Below are 15,658 nucleotides of genomic sequence, written 5' to 3'. Positions count from 1 at the left end.
CCATCGAGGTAGGGAAGCCCAACACCCCTGCATTCTCCCCTAGCTCCTCAGAGGGGGTCTGCATATTTTTTTCATTGTTTTTTTTTTTTTAATTAACTATTAATTATATAAAAAGAAAATACAATAAAAAAAAATTTCAAACAAACCAAAACAAGGGAATAAGAAAAAGACAACTAACCTAAAATAACTACTTTGCTTTCAACATGTTCCTACTCTACCCCAAGACAATAACCTAATATAGGAACATTTCTGTGAACTTGTTCCTACCGTACCCACCAGAAATTAGCAAACCATAGTAATTCCTGGACATTCCCAGAACGTTAAATTTACCCACGATAGCTTATCTGTTGTTATTGGGTTATTGTTCCCCCTTCCCTAATTACTCTCTATTGCTAGGTCCCCTACATTCTACATTATAAACCATTTATTTTACATTTTTCAATGTTCACATTAGTGGTAGCATATAATATTTCTCTCTTTCTGCCTGGCTTATTTCGCTCAGCATTATGTCTTCAAGGTTCATCCATGTTGTATGTTTCACGACATTGTTGCTTCTTACTGCTGCATAGTATCCCATCATGTGTATATACCACATTTTATTTATCCACTCATCTGTTGAAGGACATTTGGGTTGTTACCATCTCTTGGCAATTGTGAAAAATGCTGCTATGAACATTGGTGTGCAGATATCTGTTCGTGTCACTGCTTTCAGATCTTCCAAGTATATACCGAGAAGTGCAATTGCTGGATCGAAGGATAACTCTATGTCTAGTTTTCTAAGGAACTTCCAGACTGCCTTCCAGAGTCGCTGAACCATTATACAGTACGAGGGTGATGTTGGCTTCATAGAATGAGTTAGGTAGCTTTCCCTTCTCTTCAGTTTGTTTGAAGAGTTTGAGCAGGATTGGTACTAATTCTTTCCTGAATGCTTGTTAGAATTCACATGTGAAGCCATCTGGTTCTGGGCTTTTCTTTTTTGGGAGCTTTTTGATGAGTGACTCAATCTCTTTACTTGTGATTTGTTTGTTGAGGTCGTCTGTTTCTTCTCAACTTAATTTTGGTTGTTCATGCTTTTCTAGGAAGTTGTCCATTTTATCTAAGTTGTCTGGTTTATTAGCATATAGTTGCTTGTAGTATCCTCTCATCATTATCTCCTTTATTCCTGTGGGGTCAGTAGTTATGTCCCCTTTCCCATCTTTGATTGTGTTTATTTGCAGTCTCTCTCTATCTCTCTCTTTTTGTTAGCCTAGCTAAGGCTCCATCGATTATATTGATTTTCTCAAAGAACCAACTTCTGGTTTTGTTGATTCTCTCTATGGTTTTCCTGTTCTCAATTTCATTTATTTCTACTCTAATCTTTGTTATTTCTTTCCTCCTGTTTGTTTGGGGTTAGTTTGCTGTTCTTTCTCTAGTTCCTCCAGGTGAGTGGGTAATTTCTCAATTTTTTCTTTTTCTTCTTTTTTAATATTGGCATTTAGGGCGATAAATTTCCCTCTCGGCACCGTCTTTGTTGCATCCCATAAGTTTTGATATGTTGTGTTTTCATTTTCATTTGCCTCAAGATATTTACTAATTTCTCCTGTAATTTCTTCCTTTATCCACTGGTTGTCTAAGAATATGTTATTTAGCCTCCATATATTTGTGCATTTTCTGACCTTCTGCCTGTTACTGATTTCCAACTTCATTCCATTATGATCCAAGAAAGTGTTTTGTTTAATATTAGTGTTTTAAAATTTGTAGAGACTTGCTTTGTGACCCAATATATGGTCTATTCTAGAGAATGATCCATGAGCACTTGAGAAAAAAGTGTATCCTGCTGTTGTGAGGTGTACTGTTCTATAAATGTCTGTCAAGTCCAGTTCATTTATTGTACAATTCAACATCTTTGTTTCCTTATTGATCCTCTGTCTAGATGTTCTGTGTATTGATGACAGCAGTGTATTGAAGTCTCCAAATATTATTGTAGAGCTATCCACTTCTCCCTTCAGTGTTGTCAGTGTTTGCCTCATGTATTTTGGGGCACTCTGGCTCGATGCATGAATATTTATGATTGTTGTGTTTTCTTGATGAATTGTCCTTTTTATTAATATATAGTGTCCTCCTTTGTGTCTGTTAATTGTTTCACACTTGAAGGCTACTCCCACTTTTTTCTGCTTGTTGTTTGCATGAAATATCTTTTTCCATCCTTTCACTTTCAGCCTATTTTTGTCCTTGTGTCTAAAGTGAGGTTCTTGTAGACAGCATATAGAAGGGTCTTGTTTTTTAATCCATTCTGTCAGTCAATGTCTTCATATTGGGGAGTTTGATCCATTAATATTTAGTGTTATTACTGTAAGGGCAGTAACTTCTACCATTTTGTCTTTTGGATTTTATTTGTCATATCTTATTTTTTTCTCTCTCTCTCCTTTTACCCTTCTTGATAGTCTTCATTTCTACACTCTTCTGCAAACCTGTCTCCTGCCTTTTCCTGTCTGTCTGTGGCACTCCCTTTAGTATTTCTTGTAGTGCAGGTCTCTTATTCACAGACTCTCTCAGTGTCTGTTTGTCTGAAAACATTTTAATCACTCTCATTTTGAAGGACAGTTTTGCTGGACATAGAATTCTTGGTTGGCAGTTTTTCTCTTTCAGTATCTTCAATATGTCGTAACACTGCCTTCTCATCTCCATGGTTTCTGCAGAGAAATCTGTTCATAGTCTTATCAAGCTTCCTTTGTATGTGATGGATCGTTTTTCTCTTGCTGCTTTCAGAATTTTCTCTTTGTCTTTCACACTGGGCACTGATCAATAAGTGTCTTGGAATAGTTCTATTAGGATCTGTCCTGTTTGGGGTATGCTACACTTCTTGAATCTGTAATTTTATGTCTTTCATAAGAGTTGGGAAATTTTCAGTGATTATTTCTTCTATTATTATTTCTACCCCTTTTCCTTTCTCTTCTCCTTCTCAGACACCTATAACATGTATATTCATGTACTTCATGTTGTCATTCAGTTCCCTAAGACCCTGCTCATATTTTTCCATTCTTTTCCCTATCTGTTCCTTTGTGTGTAGGATTTCCCATGTTTTGTCCTCTAGTTCACTAATCCTTTCTTCTGCTCCTTCAAATCTGGTGTTATAAGTTTCCATTGTGTTTTTCATCTCTTCTGTTGTGCTTTTCATTCCCATAAGTTCTGCCATTTGTTTTTTCAAACTTTTGAGTTCCTCCTTATGTTCACCCAATGTCTTCTTTATATCTTTCATCTCTTTTGCCACATGTTCCCTCAGCTCATTGATTTGATTTTTGAATTGATTTAGGAGAGCCATTTGATTATTAATTAGTTTTTTCAACTCCTGTATCTCAGTTGAAGTGTTAGTTTGTTCCTTTGGCTGTTCAATACTTTCGTGTTTCCTAGTATGGCTCATTATTTTTAGCTGTCTAGGCATGTGATTTTCTTGTTTAGTTTATTCTGGAGCTCGTTTTCAATCTCTTACCTAGGGTCTTCTTCTTGTTGACTTTGTTCTCTATCTTTGGTGTTCAGTTCAACTTATTCTAGACCTCTAACGTAGCTTCTGTTTAGTGGATCAGACTTTTTCACCTCTTATTTTTCTGATTCTTGCCCTGCATCTGTGTAACCTTTTTGTGATAGGGTGTCCCTAGAAAAGATTAACCCCAATCAGATTTTCCCAATCCAGACTGGTCCAGGTCTCAGGAGGAGGGTATGGGGTTTCCCTGAAAATGAGACCTCACAGGTTGTCAGACCCTTCTGTGAAGCCTCTAGACTCTGTGCTTTTCCTAGCCTGTCCAGCAGGTGGCACTTGTCAGCCTGTGGCTCCCCACCAGTGTAGAGAGGTGCCACAGATGCCTTTAATTCACCGCAGACCCTGTCCCTTCCAGGGGCATGGCTGATTCAAGCTGGTTTCTGTGTTCCAGCCCCTGGGCTCTGAGTCCTCTGAAGAAGTTCTGCCACTTGAGATGGGCCCTGCCCCCCTTTTCTTAGGGAAGTTATGCCCTTTATGGAATTGTCTCCCCCACTAGACTCAATGCTTTGTTTGTCAGACTTATCTTAGGTCCGCCCTTGCCTGGGTCCAGCGACCAATTGCAAATATCTGAGGCTTTCTGTTATGAGCTACTTAAAATAGTTATTTTAAAAAAAAAAGAAAGAAAGAAAGAAAGAAAGAAAAAAAAAGGAAATCTCTTTTCAGTGCCTTTCCCTGGCCCCCAAGTTTTCTCAGTCCTGGTATGGGCTATTTAGGCTATTATCTCTTTCACCTGAATAGTTGCTCTTAGACAACTTTAATTCTCAATTCCACTCTTGCCCGGGGCAGTGCTGAAACAGGAGCTCTGATGGGCAACTGAAAAGTAAAAAGATAAAAGAGTAGGACAGCAAGAAAGGAAAAGAGGAAAAAAAGAAAAAACAACCCTTTTCAGAGCTGCACCCCAGCTCCCCAGTTTGGAAGCCAGAGCCCGAGTTGGTACCTGTTTCTATGTTCCCCTTTTTCTTGGATCCCAGCCCTTTTCCAGTATTCTGAACACCTCCAACTCCAAAACTCTCTCTTTTTTTTGTTCTTGTTGATGTCAGCCATGGCTCTTCAGTGCCAGATGAATTGGATGAATTCTTCCAGGGTTCTTTCCTATCTTCTCCTGGTTTATCTGTGCTTGGAGCTTTTATTCAGCAGTCCAAATTTGTTAATTCTCAGTTGGGGCCGGTTTGAGCCCCCTTCCTTGCTCCCAGCATGGATTATTTCTTTTTCCCTCGGGGAACCAGTTCCAAGACAGTCTGTCATGCCTGGGGGCAGGGTGGGGCAGGGCGCCAGCCCCCTGTCTGGGGAAATTTACAGTTTTTCTGCTGTGATCTCAGCTGTTCCACCCATTCCGCATTGGTGTATAATGCGTGACCCATCACTGAAGTTCCTGAAATGGCTGTTCCATCAGTTCCTGGCTATTTACCAGCTGTCCTAGAGGAGTAGCTGGTTTCCATGCTTCACCACTCCACCATCGTGCATTGCATTTTATTGTCATTGTCTCTTTAGTTACTTTAAAAATAAATGTGGTAACATATATACAACATAAATTTTCCCATCTCGACCATTCCCGAGCATACCATTCAATGGGATTAATCACACTCATTATTTTGCTGTCCCTTCACCACCTTCCATGACTAAAACTTTCCCATCTCCCCATACTGAAACACTACACCTCGTTTCCTCTGACATCTGCTCCTGGCAACCTGTACTATAATTTCTGTCTCCATGAGCTTGTGTGTTCTCCAATATTTTCTTGATAGTTACCATGGGGCTTAAATTTAACATCCTAAATCTATAACACCCTTGTTTGCTTTGATACCGATTTAATTTCAATAGTATACACAAATTATGTTCCTATACCCCTCCATCTCCCCACCTTTATGAAGTTCTTGTCACAAATTATGTGTTTATATATTATAATTCCCAAACCATTGATTTATCATTGTATTTTATACATCTGCCTTTTAGATCCTGTAGAAAATAAAAAGCGGAGTTACAAACCAAAAATGTAATAGTACTGGCATTTTTATTTACCCATGTTATTACCCTTACTGGAGATCTTTATTTCTTCTTGTGGCTTTGATCTATTGTCTAATGTCCTTTCCTTTCAACCTGCAGAACTCTGATTAGCATCTCTTATATGGCCTGTCTAGTAGTGACACAGTCCCTCAGCTTTTGTTTATCTGGGAATGTTTAATTTCTCCCTCATTTTTGAAAGACAGTTTTGCCAGATATAGAATCCTTGGCTGGAAGATTTTTGCTTTTAGCACTTGAAATATGTCATTCCATTGCCAACTTGCCTCCATGGTTTCTGATGAGAAATCAGAATTTAATCTTATTGAGTCTCCCTTGTATGTGGCACGTTGCTTCTTTCTTGAGGCTTTCAGAATTCTCTCTTTGTCTTTGGCATTTAATAATTTGTATATCACAGTGTGGTTCTCTATGGGTTTATCCTATTTAGATAAACCCAAATTGAACATCTTGGGTGTGTATATTCATGCATTTTGTTGAATTTGAGAAGTTTTCAGCCATTATTTCTTTGATTATTCTCTCTGGTTGTTAATCTATTTTTAATTTTTGCCAATTTGATGGGTAAAAATGATATTTAATTTTGCATTTCTTGTATTATTGATGAGGTTCAATATTTTTTCATAAGTATATTGGCTCTTTGAATTTATTGTTTTGAAATTTTCCCTCCTGTCTTTTTCCTGTTTTTCTGTTGGGTGTTGGGCATCTTATTAACCTTTGGGGAAACTCTTTATACCTTAAAGACTTTAATACATTTTCTGTCTCTAATGTTACATTTCTCCTTGCCTTTCAGTTTTGTTGATGGTGATGCTTATTCAGGAGTTTGAGTGTTTTTAGGGTCAAATTTATCCATTTTTCCTTTTTTGGATTCTGCTTTCCTGGTCTAGCCAGGGCCGCCCCTCCCTTTGGTACCTCTGGTTTTATTTCTTAGGCATAAATCATTATGTTCACTTTTTAAAATCTGAGCTTCTAATCCCTATTTCTCTTCCCTGCTAACATCTGTCCCTTATGTTACTTTCCTAGGTGACAACATGTATAGCTGTGAACGGTGTAAAAAGTAAGTATGTGTGTCCTGGGGTCTCCCCCCTAACCTTCGAGTCTCCACTGTGTCTGTGGGCTGCATGTTCCCCCTGGGTTCCCCCCATCTCACTCTCACTTGGGGTGCTCAGTCCTGACCCGACAGAAGTGAGGGGGTGCTCATCTGGTCCCTCTGCCCCCACACTGAGGCCAGTGGCTCACGCTTGCCCTCTCCCTCACTCTTCCCTCGCCAGGTTGCGGAATGGGGTGAAGTACTGTAAAGTTCTCCGGCTGCCCGAGGTGAGTGCCTTCTCTCGTCTGGAGAGATGATTCCCCAGACCCATTTATTCTCACATCATCCAGGGCAGCCTGCAGCCCGGTTCTGAGCCAAAGAGGCCTGTGTAGATTCTGTTGATTTGGCTGAGATATGAAGGTCTAGCATTTTGGAGAGGGCCCCCTTTTTTTTCTTTAAGCTTTTTATTTTGAAATAATTTCAAACTAAGAGGACAGTTGTTAAAATAATACAAACTCCATACAGAGAACTCCATCATACTCCCACCCCCTCAAATACCCAGAACCACCAATTTTGACATTTTAAGAGAGGGCACATTTTTTGGTTTGTAACTTGATGACCTTTCTCTTGGTGGTCTCAGCTTAGTTGTCGTTCAGTGTGTTTTGTGAGAGTTTGTTAGTGTGTGGGGGCAGGGAGGGGTGTGTGTGTGGATGACCTGGCCCAGCCGAGGCTGTCAGGGATGGCTTCTCTATGGCTGTAGTGGTGTAGTGGTGTCGACCTCTGGAAACCTGGTGGAAGGAGAGTGGGGAAGGAACAGCATGGTAAAAAGCTTGAAGCAGGCATGAGCTGGCCCAAACCAAGGCTCTATGTGGCTAAAACAAAGAGGAGAGTGGCCCAAGATAATGGAGCTCAGTCCTCAGGATGGTGCTGAGCAGGTCTGGAAAACCTTTGTGGAGAAGCTTTCTGAGAATTGGTGCCAAAAGAACTGGTTGTCAAAGTTCTTCCAATGATAAATCTGATGGGCCAGTGCAGAGAAGTGGTCAGTTTCCTGTGCAGCCCAGCCACTCTAGGGATGGTCCATCTTGGCAGTAGATCCTATGTAAGGGTAGCAAGTCCTATAGCCACGTCTGGATGTCTGCCTTTATCCATGTAATTTGAAGTGAGCCTAGTTCAGTGTCCATACAGAAATTTTTTTTTATTTGTTCACATGGAGTCAGTGGGCTCGATCTCTCCAGGTGGCTTGTGCATTTTGCTCCAAGATTTCTTACCATTTTCTATGTAGACAACAAGACTCTGAGTAGTTCAGTGCATGGGTCAGAAGGTGGGCTAGTGGGTGTCCTGGAGCCGGCAGGTCTCTGGGCCCTCCTACAAGGCCCCATAAGATTGCTGAGAGTCCTAGGGCTTGAGCCAGCTCTGGAACGATCAGCACCCTACCCCTCCCCTCCCCTCAGATCCTATGTATTCACCTGAAGCGCTTTCGGCACGAGGTGATGTACTCATTCAAAATCAGCAGCCACGTCTCCTTCCCACTGGAGGGACTCGACCTGCGCCCCTTCCTTGCCAAGGATTGTATGTCCCAGATCACCACCTACGACCTCCTCTCAGTCATCTGCCACCACGGCACAGCAGGCAGTGAGTCTGGCTACCCCTGCTCTGGCGCCACATCCCCTTGTCTCCTAGGGTCTCTGTAACCTACCTCTCTCCCACCACAGGTGGGCACTATATTGCCTACTGCCAAAACGTGATTAATGGCCAGTGGTATGAGTTTGATGACCAGTACGTCACTGAGGTCCATGAGACGGTGGTGCAGAACTCCGAGGCCTATGTCCTTTTCTACAGGTGTGAGACATGGGGTGCAGTTTGCTCATGGTAGGCCTGGGTTCCCCTGAAGGATGGTGATTGGGCTCCAAACCTGGTGCCTTGTGGGTCCTGGGTGTCCCGCCACTACTCCAGAGGACTTTACTCTTGGGGGGGTGAGGCTGGAAGAGTTTTCAGTTTGGGCAAAGTAAGGATTTGGGTTTTATGAAAGAGACCTGAGGCTGCTATGGGAAAAGTAGGAAAGACTGGAGGCAAGAATCAAGTATGGATCCTCTGTACTGGACTCAGGGTGGGGGAAAGATGATGACAGCCAGACCCAGGGCAGGGGCATTGGGCTGCTGAGATGTGGATGGATCGCTGAGGGGCTTGGGAGGTAGATGGGCAGTGCCAACCATCCACAGCTTCTGCTCCTAATACTCCCCTCTCCCACCCACACCCAGGAAGAGCAGTGAGGAGGCAGTACGGGAGCGGCAGCTGGTGGTGTCGCTGGCTGCCATGCGGGAGCCCAGCCTGCTGCGCTTCTACGTGTCCCGTGAATGGCTCAACAAATTCAACACCTTCACTGAGCCGGGACCCATCACCAACCATACCTTTCTCTGCTCCCATGGAGGTGAGGGCATTCTTGCCAGCAGGCTTGCCTGGGGCTTCTTTTCTGTGATAGGAATCCAGGAAGGCAGTCTGAGTGGCCATCTTGGTCCCCAGCTCTTCCTTCCTGCACCTTCCTCTGCAGGCATCCCGCCCAACAAATACCACTACATCGATGACCTGGTGGTGATCCTACCCCAGAATGTCTGGGAGCACCTCTATAACAGGTAAGATGCCCAAGGCCAGCCTCTTCTGCAGAAACCAGTCTGCCTCCGACTGGCCTGGGACTCAGCTGGGTGGGAAAGGAGACCAGCGGATGGAATAACACCCGTGAGCCCCCAGGCTGTCCTTCACTCAGGCAGTAGAACAGGACAGAAGAAACCCCTGCTCTTAGGGGATTCCATTCTGGTAGCTTTCTAGGAACACATACAATTGTGTCTGCATTCAAAAAGACGCATGTCATTTGTGTGACTCCAGTGGGACCCTTCCAGTCATAAGGGGCAGAGAACTAGCTTATGCTAAAGTGACCATATAGTCTTGCCTCACTGAAGGTCCTGGGTAGTGCTGGCTGCAGGGCAGCATGGGAGCACATCCAGCCTGGCCTCTCTTCTCTGTCCTTTGCCCTGCTTGTGTTGGCTTTGGGCTCAGGCTGCCCAGGCACTCTGGCCTGTGGGCTTCCAGGTTCAAGTCCATCCAGACCAAGAGCAGTTGGCTCTCCTGTTGCAGACCAGCTCAGGCCTGCCTCTCAGCAGCCCAGACTGGGTCATGGGCCCTACTCTTGACCCAGACACTCTACAGCTGAGAGTGTGGTCATTACAAACAGAGGCCAAGAAGTTCTCGTTGCACTGGTGCCTCATGATTATATTGCATTTAGTTGCAGGTCAGGAGCATACATTCCTTGCTTAGTTGCCCATGGGTGGGTCAGATCCTCACAGGGAGAGGCATTCCCAAATCCTGTGAAGACACCCCAGGCTAGGGACACATATGCTCCTACCTGTAGCCTCCATTTTTTTTTGAATGGCAACCTTTTAATAAATGAATGTTTTGTTCTTGTCAACACACAAGAAATTGCGAAATATATGTGTAAGGAATTGGACAAAATCATATACTATGATTTCAGTTTTAACATAAAATATTACCTTACATGATTCATGTTATTTTCAAAAATGATAATTCATATTACTCTGTAATTTGGCAAAAGATTATTTTTCTCATTAATATATTGGTATGTAATTAGTGCTGTATAATACTTTTTCCCCCCAATTCAGTTTTATTGAGATACGTTTATATACCCTACAGTCATCCAGAGTGTACAGTTGTTCACAGTACCATCAAATAGTTTGCATCATCACCAAAATCAATTTTTGAAAATTTTCATTACTGCCAAAAAAAAAAAGATTAAAAATACAAGGAAAGAAGAACTCCCCAAACATCCCATCCTCCCCATCCCCCTATTATTCATTTAATTTTTGTTCCCATTTTTCTATACACTGGATAAAGGGAGTATGAGCCACAAGGTTTTCACAATCACACAGTCATCCCATTTAAGCTAAATAGTTATGTGATTGTCTTCAAGAATCAAGGGTACTGGATTGCAGTCCAACAGTTTCAGGTATTTCCTTCAAAACTATTCTAAAACACTAAAAAATAAAAAGTGATATCTATATAATGCATAAGAATAACCTCCAGAATGTCCTCTGGATTCCATCTGAAATCTCTCAGCCACTGAAACTTTATTTTGTTTCATTTATCTTTCCCCTTTCGGTCAAGAAGACTTTCTGAATCTCACAGTGCTGGGTCCAGGCTCATCCCCAGGAGTCATGTCCCACGTTGCCAGGGAGATTTACACCCCTGGGAGTCAGATCCCACATGGGGGAGTGGGGCAGGGAGTTTACCTGCCAAGTGGGCTTAGAGTCCCCCCTATGGGGGAGACTCAGGCACAATTATAAGTAGGCTTAGCTTCTCCTTTGCAATAACAAGCTTCATAAGAGCAAGCCCCAAGATCAAGGGCTCAGCCTTCTAAATTGGTAGTCCCCAATGCTTGTGAGAATATCACTACTTCCCCAGGTGGGGAAGTTTAATATTTCTGCATTTTTCCCCAGTCCCTCAGGGGGGTTTTACAAATGCATTTTTATTCTCTGCCCAGATTACTTTGGGATGTATTGGGGTTTCACACTGTCCTGTACAAACCAACCAGATCTCACTCCCTATTCAAAGTTCCATGCAATTATGGTATTTGAATAAACTGACTGGACAAGTTAAATTATTTAGTGTGTTACAGAAAATATAGGTTTTGCACCAAATAAACATCTCTTCCTTTGGTCTCACACAGAAGTTGAAGTTTTAAAACACAATAATGTCCTTTACCTTTTGGCCTGGTTTGCCTTAGTCCTAACCAGATCTGCTTCATTCATATCTCTAATTGTAGTCTGAACTCTTTTCAGCTTTTTTAACAGTTGCTGTATGGGGTAATACTGACATTCATAGCTGCTGAACTCTAGCTCTGAGTCTCAGGTGTCACTGATACTCAAAGTTCCAGGGACCAGCCAGGTTATGCATAAACAGCTCAGCATCTCAGAGTTTAGAGATAACCATTACAACTCAGGAACAGATGTGACTGCTGTAAGAGCTTACCATCTAGTGACCTTCACATTAAGCCTTCCCTTGATAACCTGTACTCTAAGATTCAATTCTCAGAGTTTGGACATTATAGTTAGCCCTTATTAGTGAGGCATTATAATGTTTGTCTTTTCATGTCTGGCTTATTTCACTCCAAATGCTGTCCTCAAGATCCATTCACGACGATTGTATAACTATGTTGCTTACTTACATGCTGTGACTATGTGATTGTGAAAACCTTGTGGCTCATACTCCCTTTATCCAGTATGTGGATGGATGACTAGAAAAATGGAGACAAAAACTGAATGAAAAATAGGGTGGGATGGGGGAATGGAATGATTTGGGTTTTCTTTTTCACTTCTATTTTTTAATATTTTTATTCTTTTTGGTGTAAGGAAAATGTTCAAAAATTGATTGCGGTGATGAATGTACAACTATATGATGGTACTGTAAACAGTTGATTGTACACCATGGATGATTGTATGGTATGTGAATATATCTCAATAAAACTGAATTAAAAAAAAAAGATCCATTCACCTAGTTGCATGCCCCACAACTTCATTCCTTCTTGCCACTGCTCAATATTCCATTGTATCTGTGCACCACAGTTTATCTTTCCGTTCACCCCTGGATGTACCCTTAGGCCACCTCCATCCATTGCAAATCGTGAATACTGCCACCATAAACACTGGTGCCTGCAGCCTCCTTTGATGTTGTCCTCAGGGTCCAGCCAGGGGAGCTCTCAGCCACCAAAGCTCAGAGTGCTGATCCTGGCCTTTGCTCATGGAGCAGATATCTGCGACATGCCCACTGTGTGGCAGGTGCTCTGCCGGGTACTCTGAGCATGCTGGTGAGCAGGCACCTGTGTCAGCTCCTGTGGCGCTCACAGTCTAGTAGGGAAGACAGACAAGGAAACAGGCCATGTGACAGGGCACTGAGGGGAGCCTGATGGGTGGGCAGAGGCAACATCAGGGAAAGCTTCCTAGGGGTCTCACGGCTCATCTGAGACCCAGAGGAGGAGCAGCAGAACCGCACCACATGGAGGGCGGTAGTTGCTCTTCAGCAAGTTCTCCCACTCCCCACCCTGGGCCCTCCCCTCAGGGCTCGTGTTTCTCTCTCCCTCCGCCCTGGGTATAGGTTCGGGGGTGGCCCTGCTGTGAACCATCTGTACGTGTGCTCCATCTGCCAGGTGGAGATAGAGGCTCTAGCCAAGCGCAGAAGGATCGAGATCGACACCTTCATAAAGGTGCATGCAGGTGGGGGTGGTGTGGGGGGCCAGCTCCTTCAGCCTCTGCTTTGGACACATGGGGCCTCAGGGATGAATGAGCTGTGTGCAGTCAGGCAGCCTGTTTGGAAGAAGTGTTCTGTGGGAGACCAGAGTAGTCAGAGGCCTGGCCAGACACTTGCCAGGAAGATTTTTACTGGCAGAAAGGGTTGGGCTTGGTAAATTAAGGCCCATCGACACAATGTACTGTTAAGCAGCTGTTGAACGAATAGGGTAGGTATATAGCAGGGTTTCTCAGCCTTGGCACTGTTGACATGTGGGCTGGATAATTCTTTATTATGGGATACTGTCCTGTACATTATAGGATATTTATTGGTATCCTTGACCTCTATCACAAGATGCCAGTGACAACCAAAATTATCTCCAGATATTGCCAAATGTCCCTCGGGGGGGGCAGAATTGTCCCTGGTTAAGGGTCACTGGGCTATACAAATTGATCTGAAATGATACCCAAGATAGAGCAGTAAGTGAAAAAAAAACAAATTGCAAAAAAGGACTCATGGGATGATCCCATTTAGAAAAGGGACTTCTGCTGTAGAAACAGATGCGTGTGAGGCCGAGGATCCATGAGCACACGGCCTCCCTGCAGTGCTGCTTATTACAGGGAGGCTAGAAATGGCCCTTCACCAGGAGAGAAGATGGGGGTGAAAGCATTAAGGGGCACTGGCACTTACGGCCATTAAAAAATGACAGAAGAGTAGTTAATGATATGAACAAATAGGCATTCTATTAAGTGGAGGAAAAACATGTATTGTGTGATTCAAGCTGGGTTAAAAATAAGTTATTGAAAAAGAAATTCACCAAAAATGTATCCAGCAGTTGTCTCCAAGTAGTGGGATTATGGGAGATGTTTATTTTCTTTGAACTTGTCTCTGTGTTCTAAATGTTCTACCTTGAGTGTCTAGTATTTCTCTGAGTTGAGGGTGAAGATTGGGGGAGAGGGAGAGGGTGAAAAATTCATGCTGAATATAAAGAAACAGCCACGACTGCTCACAATAAGACTGACCCTACCCCTCTTCTCCCCCATCTGCACCCACCCCTGGCCCCAGCTGAACAAGGCATTCCAGGCCGAGGAGTCGCCAAGCATCATCTACTGCATCAGCATGCAGTGGTTCCGGGAGTGGGAGGCCTTTGTCAAGGGGAAGGACAATGGTGAGTAGAGCAGGGTCTCTGGCTCCATGCCTGGCACTCCCCTCCTCACCGCCCTCTGCTAGGAGTGGGGCAGCCTCTCTGGGAGGATGATGGCCATGAGGTGCTGCTCATAGATGCCAGTGGAGGAGGGGCAGCGTATGGTGGCCCCTGAACCCCAGGGGGCCCAAGGGTCTGTACCTGCCTAGCAGGTCTTTGGTGCTACTCTTCCAGGTGAGCACTCTCCTAGGATGCACAGAGAAAACAGGTGCTCTTCTAATCCCCTGAGCTGGAAGCCCACCCTAAGCCAGGCTTGGTGCTCTTGGGGGCATACCTAGCACCCCAGAGCCATTAGCCTTCTTGCTGAGTGGCTGCAGCATGACAGGAAGCCAATTTTTCTCTGCCCTTTCCCTCCCACTCTCTACTCCTACTGATGCTGGGGAAGCCCAGGAGAGCTTGCTCTTCCTCTCTTGCAAGGCCCTTTCCTTTGGGGATTTTCTTGCTCTAAATAATATAGTTGATAGATGGTTTAGACTCAGAAAGGTACTTGGGACACCGTGTTCTATTTTACAGAGGAGGAAACAGGTTCCATCACAAAGGAGGTTCCTGGGGTCCCCTGACAGTCCCTGGCAAAGAGTAGCAGAGCCTGAGCCTTGGCCTCTACGTGTCCCCACTCTCACTGCCTTGAGCTCACTCTTAGGCACAAGTTTGGGCCTCGGGGTCTGCAGGGGCAGCAGAGCCAGTAGTTTCCATGTACTGGACATTTGCCCTTTCCTCAGAGTATCAGCACCAGCCAGTACTAGGGAGGAAGAGGGGCCTCACCACCACTCAGTTCCCCTGGCTGGCTCATGATGGGGCCGGGGACAACCAGTGACCTCCTTAGTGTTGATCAAGGCAGTCAGGCATAGCTGCGGGTAGGGTCTTGGCCTTGGCATTGCAGCCCTGGCTTGCATCCTGGCTTTGCTTTCTGCTAGCTTTGACCTGGGCAAGTTACTTAACTTGCCCCTCAATTTCTGTCCCTGTAAACAGTTTTAATCTCATACAGTGGTTGAAGATTAACTGAGATAATACATGCACACTGCTAAGCTCAGTGCCAGGCACACAGAGGATGCCCAGGGAGGGGCAGCTGCCATCATATCAGGGCATTGTCTGCCCAGTGCTGCTCCTGCTGACCACATGCTAGAGTCTGAAACTAGCACAGGAGTTCTCAGAATTCCCTCTGCTTGGTAACAGATGCTGTGCGTCCCTCCTGGCTCTCAGATTTCTAGAAGATGGGGATTTGGTGCCCTGAGCACCTCACTGTGCATGTGGGTCCTGCAGCCCAGGCCCTTGGAGCACAGGCCAGCCTTTCCAGGGCCTCAGGTGTTAGAGTCACAGCTTGAGAAGGGCTCTGTTCTGTTTGGAGGGGTGGAGGACAGGGTAGATGCTGGGACTGAGGGTGTCTTCTCACTGCTGGAGGGGCCCAGAGGTGCTGAGCCTGAGCTATTCTGTCTATTCCAGAGCCCCCAGGGCCCATTGACAACAGCAGGATCACACAGATCAAAGGAAGTGGCCACATCCAGCTGAAGCAGGGTGAGTCTCACCTGCCCTCCCAGGCTGAGCCAGGTTCCTCTCTGCCTCCTGGCTGCCAGCTGGCTGCCCAGTCACAGTCCTGCCAGGAGCC

At 44.5% G+C, this 15,658-nt stretch overlaps 1 protein-coding gene across 16 annotated transcripts in view; it reads left to right on the top strand.

Annotated features, from left to right (window-relative positions):
- USP20 (ubiquitin specific peptidase 20) overlaps nucleotides 1–15,658 on the top strand; it is a 92,237-nt gene that overhangs the window by 74,282 nt on the left and 2,297 nt on the right. For all 16 annotated transcript variants that reach the window (XM_037851299.1, XM_037851295.1, XM_037851286.1 and 13 more), the window contains 9 exons: nucleotides 6,554–6,587; nucleotides 6,802–6,847; nucleotides 8,012–8,192; nucleotides 8,273–8,399; nucleotides 8,819–8,988; nucleotides 9,109–9,190; nucleotides 12,720–12,828; nucleotides 13,917–14,019; nucleotides 15,496–15,567. In XM_037851299.1, coding sequence (XP_037707227.1) covers nucleotides 6,554–6,587; nucleotides 6,802–6,847; nucleotides 8,012–8,192; nucleotides 8,273–8,399; nucleotides 8,819–8,988; nucleotides 9,109–9,190; nucleotides 12,720–12,828; nucleotides 13,917–14,019; nucleotides 15,496–15,567 — 924 coding nt within the window. The remainder of the gene's footprint in view (nucleotides 1–6,553; nucleotides 6,588–6,801; nucleotides 6,848–8,011; nucleotides 8,193–8,272; nucleotides 8,400–8,818; nucleotides 8,989–9,108; nucleotides 9,191–12,719; nucleotides 12,829–13,916; nucleotides 14,020–15,495; nucleotides 15,568–15,658) is intronic.

Source organism: Choloepus didactylus, chromosome 10 (assembly GCF_015220235.1).
Source record: "Choloepus didactylus isolate mChoDid1 chromosome 10, mChoDid1.pri, whole genome shotgun sequence".
NCBI classification, from domain to species: Eukaryota; Metazoa; Chordata; class Mammalia; order Pilosa; family Megalonychidae; genus Choloepus; species Choloepus didactylus.
The sequence above is the reverse complement of the archived record's forward strand: the minus strand, read 5'-3'. Positions and strand labels throughout refer to the sequence as shown.